The 19,177-nt window shown below is 42.1% G+C and overlaps 1 protein-coding gene across 1 annotated transcript; it reads right to left on the reverse strand.

Moving 5' to 3' along the window:
* Positions 1-947: 947 nt before the first annotated feature.
* LOC115145631 (zinc finger and SCAN domain-containing protein 12-like) lies at positions 948-14,524 on the reverse strand. Its single transcript, XM_065003935.1, has 6 exons — positions 14,059-14,524; positions 13,532-13,650; positions 7,277-7,444; positions 3,528-3,674; positions 3,127-3,238; positions 948-2,344 (listed from the first exon to the last, which is right to left on the reverse strand). The coding sequence occupies exons 1-6, from the start codon at positions 14,315-14,317 to the stop codon at positions 1,464-1,466; spliced, it is 1,686 nt and encodes a 561-aa protein (XP_064860007.1). The 5' UTR covers positions 14,318-14,524; the 3' UTR covers positions 948-1,463.
* Positions 14,525-19,177: the final 4,653 nt, after the last annotated feature.

The following is a 19,177-nucleotide window of genomic DNA, read 5'->3' on the forward strand; positions in this document are numbered from 1 at the left end:
CCAACACCCTCAGGTGGTTAGTCTTTGAGCTCCCTCCTTGACCTCTAAACATTGTTTGGGTGTTGTTGGGATTGTGTGCTGTGTTATAGGCTAGGTACCTCTCGTGGTGAATGCCCATCCTGACCCTGTCTGTATTGGTGGGGTAACCATGAGGTAACTGAGGAAGGCTAGACCCAGGACCAGGCTTTCTATGAACCCAGTCACCAGGCATTAGACGAGACCCTGAGGGAGAAGACAGACTTCCTGTTAGACTCCCACCAGGGGGGTCTCCCACCACTCTCTCTGAAGGCTGAAGCCCAGGGTGACCTGCTCTGTTCATCATAGATACTGTGGTGTTTGTATCATAGGAACAGGAGGGCCCATCTCTATCAGCTCCAGGCCCTGCTTCATCCCTGCACTGAGACTGTGAAGAGAAGGGTCTGGGCTGCAGACTGGATCCCTGACTGGAGCCTCTGTCTCTCTGATGACCACCAGGACTGAGGTTGTTCAGTCCACCTGTCCACTGGTTGTGTTCTGTGTGGTGGTGGAGTCTCTGTCCCTCATGGTTAGGTCCTGGTTCCGAATCAGGAAGGAAGAGCGACGGCTCCTGATCCAGCATTCTGATCCGTGACCAGGGTTTGTGACAAGACGATTTAGACGTCCAGTCTCTCCCTCCAGCAACCCTGGATATCAGCAGGTCCTCATGGACTGCAGACTGTAATAACAAATTGAACAGGAAAGTATAAAGGTTTATATAAGAAACTCTTTGTTGTACACACAGAAACATGACATTAAAATGTTTTAACCACAGTCAAGCCCATCTCTAACACTGATTCAAGTACCCAACAATATAGAGCGATTGGAGAGTATTATAAAAACATTCCCACGTGTTGATTCCAGAATTAAATACATTTTGGTTCGACTGAGATAAGGGAAGTCCACGCAATGACACAAAAATAACAAGGGGGTCAGCACAGTCAATTTTGTATTTAATTTCAATAAAATGGTCAAACACTCACATAACGTGAAGTACAGTATGTGTATTGCACAAAATGATACGTGACAAGTACAAAAACTTCACTTCTCACTATGGTAACACCCTTTCTGTAAATCTGGTACCCTCGCTTTGATAAAATGTATTTTAGAATACTTTGGAAAAGGTTCAACATTACATTACACACATCTTCACTACTTCATGTAAAGTAAACATGAATTAAGGCACTATAATTTCCTCATTATAAAACACCAGCATCAAACTACAAGACATAGTTGTCACTTTTCATCAGTTAAGCATTTTTACAGACACCATCAGCATATTATCTACTCTGCCTCATCATACTCATTCTTTCCTCAGTTCACCTCATCCACTTCCCTACTACATCCAAAACCAGCAGAATGAATTACAAACTAACTAGTACTACATGTGCATTTTCTGCTGGTGCATCCTGAGGTAGCTCCTCTCTGAGAATCTCTTCCCTCAGTGGTTACAGGTGCTCTCCCATGTGGACCTTCAGGTGCATCTTCAGCTGGTCCTGGCGTGAGAACCTCTTCTCACACTGGGGGCAGCTATAGGGTTTCTCCCCTGTGTGGACCCTCTTGTGCCTCTTCAGGTGGTGCTGGTGGGAGAACCTCTTCTCACACAGGGGGCAGCCAAAAGGTTTCTCCCCTGTGTGCATCCTCTGGTGGATCTCCATCTGTTTGGGGAAATTGAAGGATTTCCCACAGAATGAACACGGGAAGCGCTTCTCTTTGCCACCGGATCTACTGATAGAGTTACTACTACTATCATGTGTCAATGGGCTTGTGTAGCCATTAAGCGTTGAGACACAGGCATTGTCTGAGGTCTGGTTTAACATTAGAAGAGTGTGAGGAGGACGAAGGCCAGGGAGTGTCTGTGTCGTTGCAGGGTCCATGTTCCAGTTGATAGATCCTATAGAAGGCAGGATGAAGGCAGCATCTGTTAGGGGGTTAACCTGAGGCGCCATCAGTCTCTCTGAATCACAACTATAGGAGCAGGACGGAGCATCGCTAGCCGAGTCAGTGTCTGTTCTCTCCAGCCTCATACCAACACCACCCCGTCCATGCAGATCAAATCTACGCCTCACCCTGGTCTCAGCCAGTCTGTTGTCCTGGAGACTAAGTTCAGTTGTTGTTTTGTGTTCGACTGTCTGTTTCTGGTTGTGGTTAACAGTGTTGTTCCCCAGCCCAGAGTTGAGGACGCTGTTCCATCCACTGACCTCCACTATATCGCCGCTGGTCCTGTCTTGCTGAGTAATGTTGTCCCCCGGGCCCTTGGCTGCACCCGTCTGGGTCTGGGAATGCAAGATGGCTGCCCAGTCTCCTCTGTTAGCCTCCAGCCAACCACCTGCAGGAAGAGGTTACAAAATAGACTTTACAAACATGGCAGAGAAAACTATTTTTGGGGGGTCAATTACCTGGTCAAGATCATACATCATAATATGTGTTTTTGTATGTAAACATAAACTGTTCTGATCTCATTTTTTTATTTATTTTTTTATTTCACCTTTATTTAACCAGGTAGGCTAGTTGAGAACAAGTTCTCATTTGCAACTGCGACCTGGCCAAGATAAAGCATAGCAGTGTGAACAGACAACACAGAGTTACACATGGAGTAAACAATTGACAAGTCAATAACACAGTAGAAAAAAAAGAGTCTATATACATTGTGTGCAAAAGGCATGAGGAGGTAGGCGAATAATTACAATTTTGCAGATTAACACTGGAGTGATAAATGATCAGATGGTCATGTACAGGTAGATATTGGTGTGCAAAAGAGCAGAAAAGTAAATAAATATAAACAGTATGGGGATGAGGTAGGTAAAATTGGGTGGGCTATTTATCGATAGACTATGTACAGCTGCAGCGATCGGTTAGCTGCTCAGATAGCAGATGTTTGAAGTTGGTGAGGGAGATAACGAAGAAATTATAATAGCCAGGTGCATCACTATTCCCATTGAAGATCTATTACTGTATGGAGGCTATATGTATTACTATCCCCATTGAAGATGTATTACTGTATGGAGGCTATATGTATTACTATCCCCATTGAAGATCTATTGCTATATGTATTACTATTCCCTTTGCATATCTATTACTGTATGGAGGCTATATGTATTTCTCCCTTACCTTGCTCCCCCATCTTTAGTCCACTCAGCAGATCAATGCTCTCTGGTCCGTCTTCTATTGTCTCCTCTTTGACCAGCAGCAGATCAGGCTTCCCATCCTCCATGTCTACTGACTGTAAGAGATACAGAGTGAGAGGATGTTGGATCAAGAAATCTGATATGAGCACACTGCTATGGAGCATCTTTTGATTGGGCAATGAGGGATTGCGATGAGTACTATGCAAACATGTTAGTTGATTTGATACTATGCAAACGTGCCGATCTAATATCTTTCCATATAATCTTATTCACTATGATTTAAAAGGCTAAACTGATCCTAGATCAGCACTCCTACTCTGAGAGGCTTTGTGGATACGGGCCCTTACCTAATACCATTCAGACAGTAGTTCACAGTGGGCTCACCTCAGTGAGACTGTGTGTGGTCCTGTGCTGCTCAGCTGGTTCCTCTGTGGGTTCAGGAGGAGGTGTAGTCTGGTTGTCCTCCATGACCATGGTCCCCTCAGTGTTCCCCAGACCCTCCTCCTTCACCAGCAGCACCTCTGGACCCTCCTCCTCCTGAAAGAGAGCCATGATACAGATTACAGACATACACTCCCTCGGGTACGTACACACAGATAATAAAACACACTTTCAACATGGAGTGTTTACCCATCCCCACTATGTTTGAGTCCTATACTGTAGTTACAGAATGACTTCATTGTTGTTAAATCCATCATGGTGGACATAAATACACTACCATTCAAAAGTTTGGGGTCACTTAGAAATGTCCTTGTTTTAGAAAATAAAGCATATTTTTTTGTCCATTAAAATAACATCAAATTTATTAGAAATACAGTGTAGACATTGTTAATGTAGTAAATTACTATTGTAGCTGAAAACTGAAGATTTTTTATGGAATTTCAACATAGGCGTACAGAGGCCCATTATCAGCAACCATCACTCCTGTATTCCAATGGCACGTTGTGTCAGCTAATCCAAGTGTATCATTTTAAAAGGCTAATTGATCATTAGAAAACCCTTTTGCAAGTATGTTAGCACAGCTGAAAACTGTTGTTCTGATTAAAGAAGCAATAAAACTGGCCTTCTTTAGACTAGTTGAGTATCTGGAGCATCAGCATTTGTGGGTTCGATTACAGGCTCAAAATGGCCAGAAGCAAAGTACTTTCTTCTGAAACTCGTCAGTCTATTCTTGTTCTGAGAAATAAAGGCTATTCCTCGTGTATAATTGCCAAGAAACTAAAGATCTCATACAGCGCTGTGTATTACTCCCTTCACAGAACAGCGCAAACTGGCTCTAACCAGAATAGAAAGAGAAGTGGGAGGGCCCGGTAAACAACCAAGCAAGAGGACAAGTACATTAGAGTGTATAGTTTGAGAAACAGACCCCTCACAAGTCCTCAACTGGCAGCTTCATTAAATAGTACCTGCAAAACACCAGTCTCAACGTCAACAGTGAAGAGGCGACTCCAGGATGCTGTCCTTCTAGGCAGAGTTCCTCTGTCCAGTGACTGTTCTTTTGCCCATCTTAATCTTTTATTTTTATTGGCCAGTCTGAGATATGGCTTTTTCTTTGCAACTCTGCCTAGAAGGCCAGCATCCCGGAGTTGCCTCTTCACTGTTGATGTTGAGCTGTCTGGTGTATGCAAAATAGGGTGAGATCAAATGTGATGTATACTGAAGAGAGTCTCAATGAAAGTCTTAGAATGAAAAGTCCAATTTTGTGTTTATTAACCATCCATATGAAAATCACACATACACAGCTCAACAAAAAATCTGCATGAACTTGATAAACTACATACATTTTCTCATTAAAAAGTGTATTGGGGGTTAAAAAATGAAGCAAAAAAATTAAGTTGTTGAATGGAAGTAATGAAACAGGCATTGTGAACATCTTATAGGCTACACAGTACAATGTTGAACAGACATTTTATGCTTATAAACTGAACAAAAAAATAAAAAAGCACCATGCAACTATTTCAACGATTTCACTGAGTTACAGTTAACATAAGGAAATCAGCCTATTGAAATAAATGCATTATGCCCTAATCTATGGATTTCAAATGAATGGGGTGCCAGGGGAGCCAGGCCCAGACAGTCAGACTGACTTTTACCCAACAAAAGGGCTTTATTACAGACAGAAATACTCAGTTTCATCAGCTTTCCGGATGCCTGGTCTCAGACGATCTCGCAGATTAATTAGCCGGATGTGGAGGTCCTGGGCTGGCATGGTTACACATGGTTACACTGTGGTTGTTTTGATTTGACCTTTTATCACTAGGCAATTCAGTTAAAAACAAATTCTTATTTTCAATGACGGCCTAGGAACAGTGGGTTAACTGCCTGTTCAGGGGCAGAACGACAGATTTGTACCTTGTCAGCTCGGGGATTTGAACTTGCAACCTTCCGGTTACTAGTCCAACGCTCTAACCACTAGGCTACCCTGCCGCTACCCTGAGGCCAGTTGTACTGCCAAATTCTCTAAAACGACATTCGAGCCAGCTTATGGTAGAGAAATGAACATTCAATTCCCTGTTGGACATTCCTGCAGTCAGCACAAGGTGCACATTTGTAATGATCATGCCGTTTAAATCAGCTTCTTGATTTTATTTTACCTTTATTTAATTAGGCAAGTCATTTAAGAAAAAAAATCTTATTTACAGTAGTGACGGCCTACCGGGAAACAGTGGGTTAACTGCCTTGTTCAGGAGCAGAACGACAACTGTTTTACCTTGTCAGCTCAGGGATTCGATTCAGCAACCTTTTGGTTACTGGCCCAACGCTCTAACCATTTGCCATACCTGCCAAGTGGATGGATTATCTTGGCCAAGGAGGAACGTTCACTAACTAAATAAACTAACTAGATTTTTGTGCGTATGGAACTTTTCTGGGATCTTTTATTTCAGCTCATGAAACATGGGACCAACACTTTCCATGTTGCGTTTATATTTTTGTTCAGTATATATGCCTTATATCACACAATGTCTGGATGCAATATTCTACAGTCAAATCTGTTACTCTCGTTATTCCAAATGCATCTGTGGCTCTTTTATGCTGACAACAATGACAATTAATCTGTCTTTACTGCAGGGCTTGATCTAAACATCAAAAGCTATTGAGTGGAATGGTTACTTTCTATTTTATGTAGTGGAATGTTTTTTCTGCTGGTGTATCTTGAGGTAGCTCCTCTCTGAGAACCTCTTCCCACACTGAGTACAGGCAAACAGCCTCTCTCCCGTGTGGACCTTCAGGTGCATCTTCAGCTGGTGCTGGCGGGAGAACCTCTTCTCACACTGGGGGCAGCTGTAGGGTTTCTCCCCTGTGTGGACCCTCTGGTGCCTCTTCAGGTTGCCAGCCTGGGCGAAGCACATATCACATTGGGTACAGCTGAAGGGTTTCACCCCTGTGTGGACCCTCTGGTGGACCTCAACCTTCTGGGGGCAGCTGAAGCCTTTGTTACAGAACATGCAGAGGAACCGCTTCTCTTTACTATTGCCCGATGTGGCTCCCCCTCCCGGAGCCTCATCGTTTGAATTCAATACCTGATCAAAAAGTACACGGCCATGTGAATCAGCAGATGCCATCGACGTTGACACTGGGTCGCGATCCCAGATCATGTGTACAGGGGAGTGGGTCACAACATTAGTATTTGTCTCTAAGCTTCCCCTGTAATCCAAGAAACCTCTGCCTTGTGATTGTCCTTCTACTTGGTGACAATCTGCATTCCATGTGGGAGGAGCGTCGCCCTCCACTTTCACCTCATCAACCACTACAACCTCCCCTTTCTTATCTAGGCACGCTTCGGCGTATACACTACTACTGTATTGGTTCCAGTCCCCTTTAGACAGATCAGTCTGTGTCTCTAAACCAAAGGGCATGTTGCCAGGGTCCATCTCTGTATTGTAAGAACAAGACAGATCATCAACACCAGTGTCTAATGTGCCACCATCTCCACGGGAATGAACTGTCCTCTGGCTCTGGTGAAATACCGGTAAGTATTCCGAGACAGGAGCAGGAGGACAGACCAGTCTTCCCAGCACCCGTCTCTCTGGGTCTGATCTGTGGTCGAATCTTGTATGTAAGAGCCTGTGTTTTACAGTTAAAGTCTCTGTGTCGGTCTCTGACTTGATGACGGCGTTCGGCGCTCCACTGACCTCCGTGATGCTGCGTTGAGTCTTGGCCTGGGGCACGGCGGCAGTTGCGGTGTCCTCTGTGGCTATAGGGGGCGATCCAGTCTGGATGTCTCTGCTGTGCCGTGGGTCCTCCTCTCCTTCAAACGTCTCCTGCTTAACCCCAGGACATGCAGCCTCTGCATCTGCAGACTGACACAAAAAGAGGAGGTTATTGAATTGGATAACAGGGAAGTAGGTAAGTCTCACAAGTAGGGCTGTTGCGGTGAGCGTATTACCGCCACACCGGTGGTTACGAGTCACAAAGGCAGTCCAATAGGTTTCTCCAAGCTCCAATGCTGCCGATGGTCATTAGTAGAATACCAAACTTGCTAACTGCCTGGTACTCAGCACTCTATTGTCCCTCTAATCACTCTGACACTAATGCAAATGTAATTGGAAATCTAAATCAAACACGTCATGAGAGCCCATGAGCTCATGTTGCGCAACATTTCTATAGGCTATGCAACTGCGCGGAAAAAAACAGAGCGATGGCCTCTATTAAAAAGAGGATCCCATCAGCTTTTGATTGGCTAGGCCTACTATATTTAATTCAAGTTTCCTAATATTAAGCACATTGTTTATCTTTACAACAGGAGTATAATCTACCTGGCTGGCATGAAAATGAACCACGGGAAAATCGTCCTCCATTCGCTGTTTAAGTGCATAGATGACATGTATTTTTTCAGCTGCCCCTGTTGAGACAGGTGCATGATGATGGTCCATTCTAAATCAGAACACATTTCACACAGAGTGCCTTTGGAAAGTATTCAGACCCTTTGACTTTTTCCACATTTTGTTAGGTTACAGCCTTATTCTAAAATTGATGAAACATTATTCCCTCGTTAACCTACACACAATAGACCCATAATGACAAAGCAAAAATAGATTTTTAGAAATGAATGCTAATTTACAAAAATAAAACACGGAAATATCACATTTACATAAGTTCAGACCCTTTACTCAGTACTTTGTTAAAGTACCTTTAGCAGTGATTACAGCATAGACTCTTCTTAGATATGACTCTACAAGTTTGGCACACCTGTATTTGAGGAGTTTCTACTCTCTGCAAATCCTCTCAAACTCTGTCAGGTTGGATGGGGAGTGTTGCTGCACAGTTATTTTCAGGTCTCTCCAGAGATGTTCGATTGGGTTCAAGTCCGGGCTCTGGCTGGGCCACTCAAGGACATTGAGACTTGTTCTGAAGCCACTCCTGTGTTGTCTTGGCTGTGTGCTTGGGTTCGTTGTCCTGTTGGAAGGTGAAATTTCGCCCCCAGTCGGAGCGCTCTGGAGCAGGAATTCATTAAGCATCTCTGTACTTTGCTCCGTTCATCTTTGCCTCGATCCTGACTAGTCCCCCAGTCCCTGCTGCTGAAAAACATCCCCACAGCATGATGCAGCCAAACCCATGCTTCACCATAGGGATGGTGCCAGGTTTCCTCCAGACTTGGCAATCAGGCCATAGAGTTTAATCTTGGTTTCAGCAGACCAGAGAATCTTGTTTCTCATGGTCTGAGGTGCCCTTTGGCAAACAACAAGCGGGCTGTCATGTGCCTTTTACTGAGGTGTGGCTTCCGTCTGGCCACTCTGCCATAAAGGCCTGATTGGTGGAGTGCTGCAGAGATGGTTGTCCTTCTGGAAGGTTCTCCCATCTCCACAGAGGAACTCTAGAGCTATGTCAGAGTAACCATCGGGTTCTTGGTCACCTCCCTGACCAAGGCCCTTCTTCCCCGATTGCCCAGTTTGGCCAGCTCCATCTTCCATTTAAGAATGATGGAGGCCACTGTGTTCTTGGGGACTTTCAAAGCTGCAGAATTGTTTTGGTACCCTTCCCCAGATCTGTGCCTCGACACAATCCTGTCTCTGAGCTCTACGGGCAATTCCTTCGACCTCATTGCTTGGTTTTTGCTCTGATATGCACTGTTAAGTGGAGGACCTTATATAGACAGGTGTGTGCTTTTCCAAATCATGTCCAATCAATTGAATTTACCACAGGTGGACTCCAATCAAGTTGAAGAAACAACTCAAGGATGATCAATGGAAACAGAATGCAACTGAGCTCAATTTCAAGTCTCATAGCAAAGGATCTGAATACTTATGTAAATTAGGTATCCGTGTTTTATTTTAAATACATTTGCAAAAAATTCTAAAAACCTGTTTTCACTTTGTCACTATGGGGTAATGTGTGTAGATTGCTGATGATTTTGTATTGATTGGATTCAGTTTAGAATAAGGCTAACATAACAACATTTTGACAAATTCAAGTGGTCTGAATACTTTCCAAATGCACTGTATATTATTTAGTATATGTAAAGATGAGATAAAACCAAAAATAGTGGGATGGGGATATTAGCCTATCACTTGTGAATTATATTATCACTTGTGAATGATGCCCAGCATAAGGCAAGAAACAATGTTTTTCTTGAACTACTTTTTCTAATCATTGTCGCACAACTCATGTTTTATTTATTTATTTATTTTTCACCCCCAGTTTCGTGGTATCCAAGTAGTAGTAGTTACAGTCTTGTCTCATCGCTGCAACTCCCGTACGGACTCGGGAGAAGCGAAGGTCGAGAGCCACGCGTCCTCCGAAACACAACCCAACCAAGTCACAGTGCTTCTTGACACAATGCACATCCAACCCGGAAGCCTGCCGCACCAATGTGTCGGAGGAAACACCGAACACCTGGCGACCTGGTCAGCGTATCACGAGTGCCAAATAACGTTTTAAAATGAAGCACATTAATCTGCTTTTACAAGGGGTGTAGAGCCTAACTGACATACACAAGCAGCGTGTGAGTTTCAAGTTTGGGGAAGATCATTTTCACCATAAAAATACACCTTTATAATAAAAGCATTGTAGCATTTGCGGTCACTTTTGATAATGGTGTTTCCCGCTAATGGAACATTTGCGCTTATAGCCTCCTACCATGTGCACATTGCAGCGCTTATAATGTGAAGAAATAGCCTAATAGTTTATCAACATTTAAAGCTGTTGCGTCAGCCACATTGTGTAAAAAAGTTTTTTTTATTGCTAGTGGTTGTATTAATTTATGCATCCCACAACTGTCCCAGACTACGTTTGGAATATTTATTTCTCGCACAGAATAGGTCAACTTTTGCACTATTGGTGATAGTAGATTGACATAGGCTAGTGCTTTTGCTGTTCATTAGGCCTATTTGTCTTGTTGGCTGACAAAGTAAATGTGGACAGTTCTTCCAAAATCTTTAATATGCACCTTGGAATTGGATAAGAATGCACGCAGTTGCGTTCACGATGTCGGTCTTCATTTGTAGTCTATGACAAAGACCCAATCACGTGTTTGGAGAGCCATGCGAGTGAGAGGTGCTTCGGATCGCGCAGCACTCAATATGAAGGGCACAACGCAGCACTCCAGGCCAAGGGCACAACCGCCACTGGCCTCAAAAGGTATGGATTATTTTCAATGATGCATTATGGCCACACAAAGGGGATGCCGCGGTGAAATGAGAGACTGATAAAGTGTGTACTGCGCAAAAAAACTAAGTAGAGCTCATGCCTTTCAAGCGACTTAAAAAAATTAAAATAATAATTAGTCGCATCATGCAGCCTTACAATGTATTACAATTCAAAACATATAGCCCAACGTTTGTAGAACAACTAAAGTTATATTAATAACCCTAAATTAAGAATATAGGATTATTTACTTATTTGTTAACCGCTCAACACAGAATAGCCGCATGTGCGCACTCCATCAAATAGTTGAGAAAATATCCTTTCGATTGTATTCAGCTTTGTTCAATTGTATTGTTCATACTATAAAATAATGCCACGGTATTCTAAGCAAATCTTATCTGCTAAATGAACTAGTGTAGCCCACAGCCATTTGGCATAGCCAGATCAGGGCCTAACATAAGGACAACTCAGAGTATGCTATTCTGTTCTTGTGAAATAGACAACATGTTCTTCATATCATGCTTCTTTAGACCTGTCTAAAATAAATAGATTTATTGTGAAGGTGTAGGCTATATTACATGGATGTATTAGACTTTTTAAATGTAGATGTTCCAAAGGTCTGCATCAGTGGCTTGTAGGGCTTTGTGTGGAAGCCAGGTTTGCTTGACAATCACTGGCTGATGAAATTTCGTGACCGCCATAGCCCTACTCACAAGCTCCCCTATGGCAGATAAATAATGATGTACTTGTAAGCAAATTAATAGCTGTAGGTATAGGTGCCTGAGCAATGGAGCAGCTGCACCCCCACTTTCAAAATAGGGGTGCAAACTGATGTTTTTGCGCACCCACTTTTATACCAGAAAATGAATGTTGTTTTCAATGATTAGTAACGTTTTGAGCTAGTCTATTAAAATATATATACTAAATATACAAAAGAATGTGGACACCCCTTCAAATTAGTGGATTCGGACAATTCAGCCACACCTGTAGCTTACCGGTGTTTAAAATCGAGCACATCGCCATGCAATCTCCATAGACAAACATTGGCAGTCAAATGGCCCTACTGAAGAGCTCAGTGACTTTCAACGTGGCACCGTCATAGGATGCCACCTTTCCAACAAGTCAGTTTGTTAAATTTCTGCCCTGCTGCCCCGGTCAACTGTAAGTCCTGTTATTGTGAAATGGAAATGTCTAGGAGCAATAACAGCTCAGCTGCAAAGTGGTAGGCCACACAAGCTTACAGAACGGGACCACCGAGTGCTGAAGAGCAAAAAGATTGTCTGTCCTCGGTTGCAACACTCACTACCGAGTTCCAAACTGCCCCTGGAAGCAACGTCAGCATAAGAACTGTTTGTCGGAGCTTAATGAAATGGGTTTCCATGGCCGAGCAGCCGAACACAAGCCTAAGATCACCATGCACAATGCCAAGCGTCGGCTGGAGTGGTGTAAAGCTCGCCGCCATTGGACTCTGGAGCAGTGGAAACTCGTTCTCTGGAGTGATGAATCATGCTTCACCATCTGGTAGTCTGATGGATATATCTGTGTTTGGCGGATGCCAGGAGAACACTACATGCCCCAATGCATAGTGCCAACTGTAAAGTTTGGTGGAGGAGGAATAATAGTGTGGGGCTGTTTTTCATGGTTCGGGCTAGGCCCCTTAGTTCCAGTGAAGGGAAATATTAACGCTACAGCATACAATGACATTCTAGATGATTCTGTGCTTCCAGCTTTGTGGCAACAGTTTGGGGAAGGCCCTTTCCTGTTTCAGCATGACAATGTCCCCATGCACAAAGCGAGGTCCATACAGAAATGGTTTGTAGGACTAGCCTGCAGAGAGCCCTGACCTCAACCCCATCTAACACATTTAGGATGAATTACAACGCCGACTGCAAGCAAGGCCTAATCGCCCAACATCAGTGTCCAACCTCACTAATGCTCATGGCTGAATGGAAGCAAGTCCCTGTAGCAATGTTCCAACCTCAAGTGGAAAGCCTTCCCAGAAGAGTGGAGGCTGTTAAAGCAGCAAAGGGGGGGACCAACTCCCTATTAATGTCCATGATTTTGGAATGAGATGTTCGACAAGCAGGTGTCCACATACCTTTGGCTATGTAGTTCATGTCCATGTTATATATAGGATATAATAGCTCACAGATGGCATTTTGCACCCCCTCCTCCCGTCGACTCAAGATGAATGGTTTTGACCACTAAAGTTTTTGCTTCGTATGAATGAAAAGGTGATGTCATCTTTTTTGTCACAAATAATGCAAATTTAATGTGCAATTTGACAATGTTCTTTATTAACCTGCCAAGTACAACATTTAAATCCTTATTGAGTAAAACAATATAATTCCTCCCATTTTTGAAATCATTATCATTCTTTATCCTTGACAGTTTGGCCTGTCAATCGATCACGGTGGGTAGGATTGTCAGGGGAGGAGCAGAATATTTGAAAGTCACAGGCACGTTTAGGTTTCAGATCTGTCAATTAATTATTAGGGATGGGATTTTCAGGGAAGGGAGAAGATGAGTACTCTAGTAATTAAAACACATTTTCAATATAAAACCTAAGAAAAAGAGTTATGTTCTGTTCATATGTATTCCCCCTGTTAAGAAACAAAGTAGAATGGCAGGAAAATTGTTTTAAAAAATGCTAAGAATTTCTTGGAGAGATCCCCCAGACGCCAAAGCTTTTGCACTGTCACTTTCAGAAAAAGTCAGGCGCCCATGGCTGAGGGGAGCATTTCTGAAATAAACGGGCCATGTTGGATTATCTGTCATTTTTTATGTCACACTATGACACTAACCTCTATCACGATAACCTGCTGAGTTGAGGTTCCACTCCCCTCATGTGGAGCTACCGGTTGGTCATCTCTCCACGCTGGTTTCACAAAGCTCCTGTGGCTTCCAGTGAGATGTCCTTCACCTGAGAGAGTGATTGAGGAAAAAGGAGTGGTTAAGTTAGGTACGGTCAATGCTCAAAGCTATATTGTACACAGTCTACAATTGGCAAAGATGTAAGGAAACACATAACTTCTTGATACACTATTTATTGATTGACTTACTATGTTCCATGCTCACATTCTTTTCAGTATGACAATAGGACATTCAGTAAATCAATAATCTTGTTAGAATATTATATTGTGTCTTTGTGCAATAATAAAAGTGTTCTTAATTGACCTGCCTGATAAAATAAATACAAATGTGCAAGATAGCCAAGTAATCAGGGGAAGTGACCAGAAACTGACCAAGACCCAATTCTGAGTAACGCATCTGAACACGTGGTGAGGGTAACATAGCAACAGCCCCCGACTTCTGCAAAATCAAAATGTACCTCTTGTCATTCCTTTGTATCGTTCGAGGATCTTGACACTATTGGGACGACTTGCGAGGACGCGCTCCCGTGCCACCTTCAGTTCCACTAGCTGTAGTTTCCTCCGCAATGCCCTGTTTTCTTTCTGGCTTTGAGTTATTTCCAAACGAAACACTGCATAGTCGTCGTCTACGAGTTTACAAATCTCTGCCACAGCTGAATTCGCTAGAATCTCCATGATGGAGGCTATTTGAGTGTGAAAAACCATACAGTTAGCCATTGTTAGCAGCTACTAGCTAGCGTTATCGAGATAACATATATCGACCAAGTCGAACGCGAATTAAACAGTACATGGGGTACGTATGTGATGCTGTGCAGTTACATTAGTCATATTCTGAGTTCCAGGGTGTTAATAAACGTCTAAATAAAACCGCTAACGTGGAAATGGTTCTTGGTTACAGGTCGCTTCCGTTTACACTGAAGATAAAGGATCTTATTGGGTGGCGTCATAGCTCAAAGGGTGTGGTTAAATAAATAAAAAATATGCGTAGCCTGCTTTGAAATACGGTACTGCTTAAAATTGTAATTATTATGTTAGAAATCACATTTTTTGTGTTGGAATGGTGCGAGCATATACTGGTCGTTAACATTTACGCGAGTAGCTCATCCTCTATAAGGAAATAGCAAGCTTTTTTAAACCTTTGATTGAGAAAAGTTTAAGGTGGGGTTTTAAGTGTTTTCTCAAATGTATGTTTTGGCCACAAATACGATTATTAGGGATGTGCACGGTTATTCGAATATCCACAGTATGCGAATAGTTGTGAGTATAAATACATTAATTAAAACATCCGTCTGACAATGGGTGGGTATAATTTGTAGAACGTTCAACGGGAATGTGTTCCAAAAACTTTGCCAACAAACAACACATACAGAGTAGATTTGCCAATTCACGTCGCAACTAGCTGCCGAATAGGCATCAAATCACCACGTAGCTTATTCTTAATGTTTGTCCATAGGCTACCAGAGTGAGGACAGACATTTTTCGTAAGAAACATGGTGATTGAAAAATTAAACAGCAACCTTGTTTACGAAGTTTTTGGAACAGAGTCCTGTTGTAACGTTGCACAAATTATACCCACCCTCTGACAATCATTTTAAATGATTCATTTAATAAAACAAACTTTTCAATGTAGTTATGACGTGCGCCACGTAAAGACTAGTAGTCAACCGGTAGGCTTCACGTGTAGCTTGTTTATGTTGGCCAATCAAACTGGCAAATAGGCTCAATGTGTCTCAAGTACGTGACAGTTCACTACTGCAATGTACAATGGAATACAATTACGTAATTAAACGTTTTTGAAACGATTAGGAGTTGGCTACAACCAGCAACCAATGGGTAGATTGTTGTTTACAGAATGTTGAAGATAGCACCTCATTTAACCTACCTTGCCAAGCTGTCTAGGATACTCCAGGGAAAACAGGCAAATATGGGTGGTGTTTGTTCTTCACTGGTTGCCCTTTTTTTGTGGCAACAGGTCACAAATCTTGCTCCTGTGATGGCACACTGGTATTTCACCCAGTAGATATGGGAGTTTATCAAAATTGGGTTTGTTTTTGAATTCTTTGTGGATCTGTGTATTCTGAGGGAAATATGTGTCTCTAATATCTATATGTATGTATGTATGTATGTATATCTATATGTGTCTCCCTCACGACGCCAGGACAGCGGAGTCAATCACCACCTTCCGGAGACACCTGAAACCCCACCTCTTTCAGGAATACCTAGGATAGGATAAAGTAATCCTTCTCACCCCCCCCTTAAAGATTTAGATGCACTATTGTAAAGTGGCTGTTCCACTGGATGTCTTAAGGTGAACGCACCAATTTGTAAGTCGCTCTGGATAAGAGCGTCTGCTAAATGACTTAAATGTAAATGTAATGTAATATGGTCATACGTATGGTAGGAGGTTAGGAAGTGCTACTCAGTTTCCACCTCATTTTGTGAGCATTGTACACATAGTCTGTCTCCTCTTGAGAGCCAGGCCTGCCTACAGCGACCCTTCTCAATGGCAAGGCTATGCTCACTGAGTGTACATAGTCAAAGCTTTCCTTACATTTGGGTCAGTCACAGTGGTCAGGTATTCTGGCACTCTGTACTCTCTGTTTAGGGCCAAATAACATTCTAGTTTGCTCTGTTTAAAAAATAAAAATCCTCTGTGTCAAGTAAATATATTTAAGTTTTCTCATGATTTGGTTGTGTTTAATTGTGTTCCTGTCCTGGGGCTCTGTGGGGTCTGTTTGTGAACAGAGCCCCAGGATCAGCTTGTTTAAGGGACTCTTCTCCAGGTTCATCTCTCTGTTGGTGATGGCTTTGTTATGCAAGGTTTGGGAATTGCTTCCTTTTAGGTGGTTGTAGGTGGTCTTTACTGGATTTTGATAATCTCTCTCTCCCTCCATCTGCTCGCTACCATCTCACCGGCCCCTCCGCAGCTGCAAGAGAGAGCCAGCGTCTCTTCCTCATTCAGCAGTACTCCGGTTAAAACACAACTTAAAAAATGTCTGGATATCCGTCCAAAATTCATACTATTCGAATAGTGAAATTATTTCAAACCCCCATCTCTAACGACTATAGGATGAGTCAACAACATTACTTGGGTATGGGTTAACATAGGGTTTACCAAACTCGGCACGAATTGCTATTTGTACATGTAATGAATTTGCAAAACGTATGATATGTTACGAATTCCAATTTGTTGTCGCTAATGTTAGCTAGGCTAGGGATCAGGAGTTTTGTTAAAGGGTGAAGGGTTAGCTAAGTAGTTGCAAAGTAGCTCAAAAGTAGTATGTCGTTGTCCGTGATGAGATTCGAACACCCAACCTTTGGCTTGCTAATGTTTGTTTTATACTCCAACCCATTTTTAGCCATAAGTAACCTTCTGTCTTATGTAACATACCAAATTAACATACTACATTGAACAAAAAATAAGAACGCAACATGTAAAGTGTTGGTTCGATGAGCTAAAAGAAAAGATCCCTGAAATGTTCTATATGCACAAAAAGCTTTTTTCTCTAATACGTTGTGTACAAATTTGTTTACATCCCTGTTAATGAGCATTTCTCCTTTGCCAAGACAATCCATCCACCTAACAGGTGTGGCATATCAAGAAGCTGATTAAACAGCATGATCATTTCACAGGTGCACCTTGTTCTGGGGACAATAAAAGGCTACTCTAAAATGTACACTTTTGACACAAAACACTATGCCACAGATGTCTCAAGTTTTGAGGGAATGTGTAATTGGAATGCTGACTGCAGGAATGTGTCCACCAGAGCTGTTGCCAGAGAATTTAATGTTAATTTCTGTACGATAAGCCTCCTATGTCGTTTTAGAGCATTTGGCAGTACGTCCAACTGGCCAAACAACCGCAGACCACATGCAACCACGGTTGCCCAGGACCTCCACATCCGGCATATTCACCTGTGTGTCGTTTGAGATAAGACACCTGATGAAACTGAGGAGTATTTCTGTCTTTAATAAAGCCCTTTTGTGGGGATAACACTTTTTTTTAACCTATATTATTAAGATAACAAAGACTATGGAGGATTTTACGCACTTGCAAACTTCTGATTGGCTTGGCCTTGTGCCACAGTGGGTGGGCCAGTCTCCCAAGTGGGTGGGCCTATGCTGTCCTAGGCCCACCTATGGCTGCGCCCCTGCCCAGTCATGTGAATCCATGGATTAGGTCCTAATGAATTTATTTAAATTGACTGATTTCTTGATATGAACTGTAACTCATTGAAATTGTTGATTGTTGCGTTTACGTTTTTGTTCAGTATAATTTGAGTGTCCCGGATTTATGTTTACTATGTTACGTCTAGTCTAAAGCTTTTAAATATTTTGGACATTATTTTTGTCCTGCTTCTGTGAAAAGTTTGGACACGTGCCATTCCCATTGCATGAAAGGTGTCAGTGATTGCAGGAAGCCTGTTTAGGAACATCAAGTTATTTAAAATGACTGCTTGTTTTTTGTTTATAATTTTGTAAAAAAAAAAAACATCTTCCACTTTCCCCTGTTGGACCAAACTGACAAATCACAGGAATTTTGATCGCTGTCCGTGGTTCTGAATCCGCTTGAAGGCTATATTAGCATGTTTATTTATTTACCTTTAATGTGGCAAGTCATTACTGGCCATATCAACGGCAATGGTAGGATATATATGTATATATATATATCACATGCAAACTTTTCACAGGAGCTGGAAAAAGATCCCGTATAAAGAGAGAGGGGGAATGTCAACTCTCCTTTATACTGCTCATATATATATATATATATATGTGTGTGTGTGTATTCTCTTTATACAGGATCTTTTTCCAGCTCCTGTGAAAAGTTTGCATGTGCGTAAAATCCTCCATAGTCTTTGTTATCTTAATAATATATGCCCAAGGGGAGCAATTATGGTGCCTGTAACTATTTAGACAGCCTATTTAAAACAAGTTCCTGTTTCGTTTTATAAAAATTTGATTAGAATTATTCACTGTCTTTTCAGGTCCATGCCAATCAAAAATGGCACATGTAGAAATGACCCGAATTGCGGGCTGCAGTTGCACACTTCTACAATTTATCTTCTTAAAATCTAACATTAACCACACTGATAACCTTATGCCTAACCTTAAATTAAGACCGACAATTAAAACAAAAGATTCTTGAATGTTTACGATATGGCCAATTTGGACTTTGTGGATGTAGTAACTATTGACAACCGGGGTCAAGCCGCGACACACCTACAACTTTATTAATCAAAACCCAGCCCTGTCACACCACCGCCAGCTACTGCACCAATAATTCCAGTTGTGAAAATAGCAACATTTCTGATAAACAATCTTACCGCCAGCACTAAGATTTGCCATTATGTTAGGTCTGAATCTCTGATGATCAGTATTTTTCAAGCTGAGAATATATTTTTTTTAAAGAACATTGTTGCCAAGAATAAAGTAGAAAATAATGAACGACTTTATTCCATCTACATCACCTCAGTAATGTAAATATTCAACTGTATTTGTTCTAGCCTAGATTTTCTGCCTCTATAAAAACAGGTATTTACACAAGACCGTTTTAAATGGCAAGTTAACAAAGGGTAA

Source organism: Oncorhynchus nerka, linkage group LG18 (genome assembly GCF_034236695.1).
Source record: "Oncorhynchus nerka isolate Pitt River linkage group LG18, Oner_Uvic_2.0, whole genome shotgun sequence".
Lineage (NCBI taxonomy): Eukaryota > Metazoa > Chordata > Actinopteri > Salmoniformes > Salmonidae > Oncorhynchus > Oncorhynchus nerka.

Excerpts from the sequence above, each read along its gene's own strand:
- LOC115145631 (XM_065003935.1), bottom strand. The coding sequence starts at position 14,317 with ATGGCTAACTGTATGGTTTTTCACACTCAAATAGCCTCCATCATGGAG. Across the intron at positions 13,651-14,058 it reads ATACAAAGGAATGACAAGAG|GTGAAGGACATCTCACTGGA; the intron begins GTACATTTTGAT and ends TCACTCTCTCAG. Across the intron at positions 3,675-7,276 it reads CTCAACGCAGCATCACGGAG|GAGGGTCCAGAGGTGCTGCT; the intron begins GTCAGTGGAGCG and ends TTTCAGGAGGAG.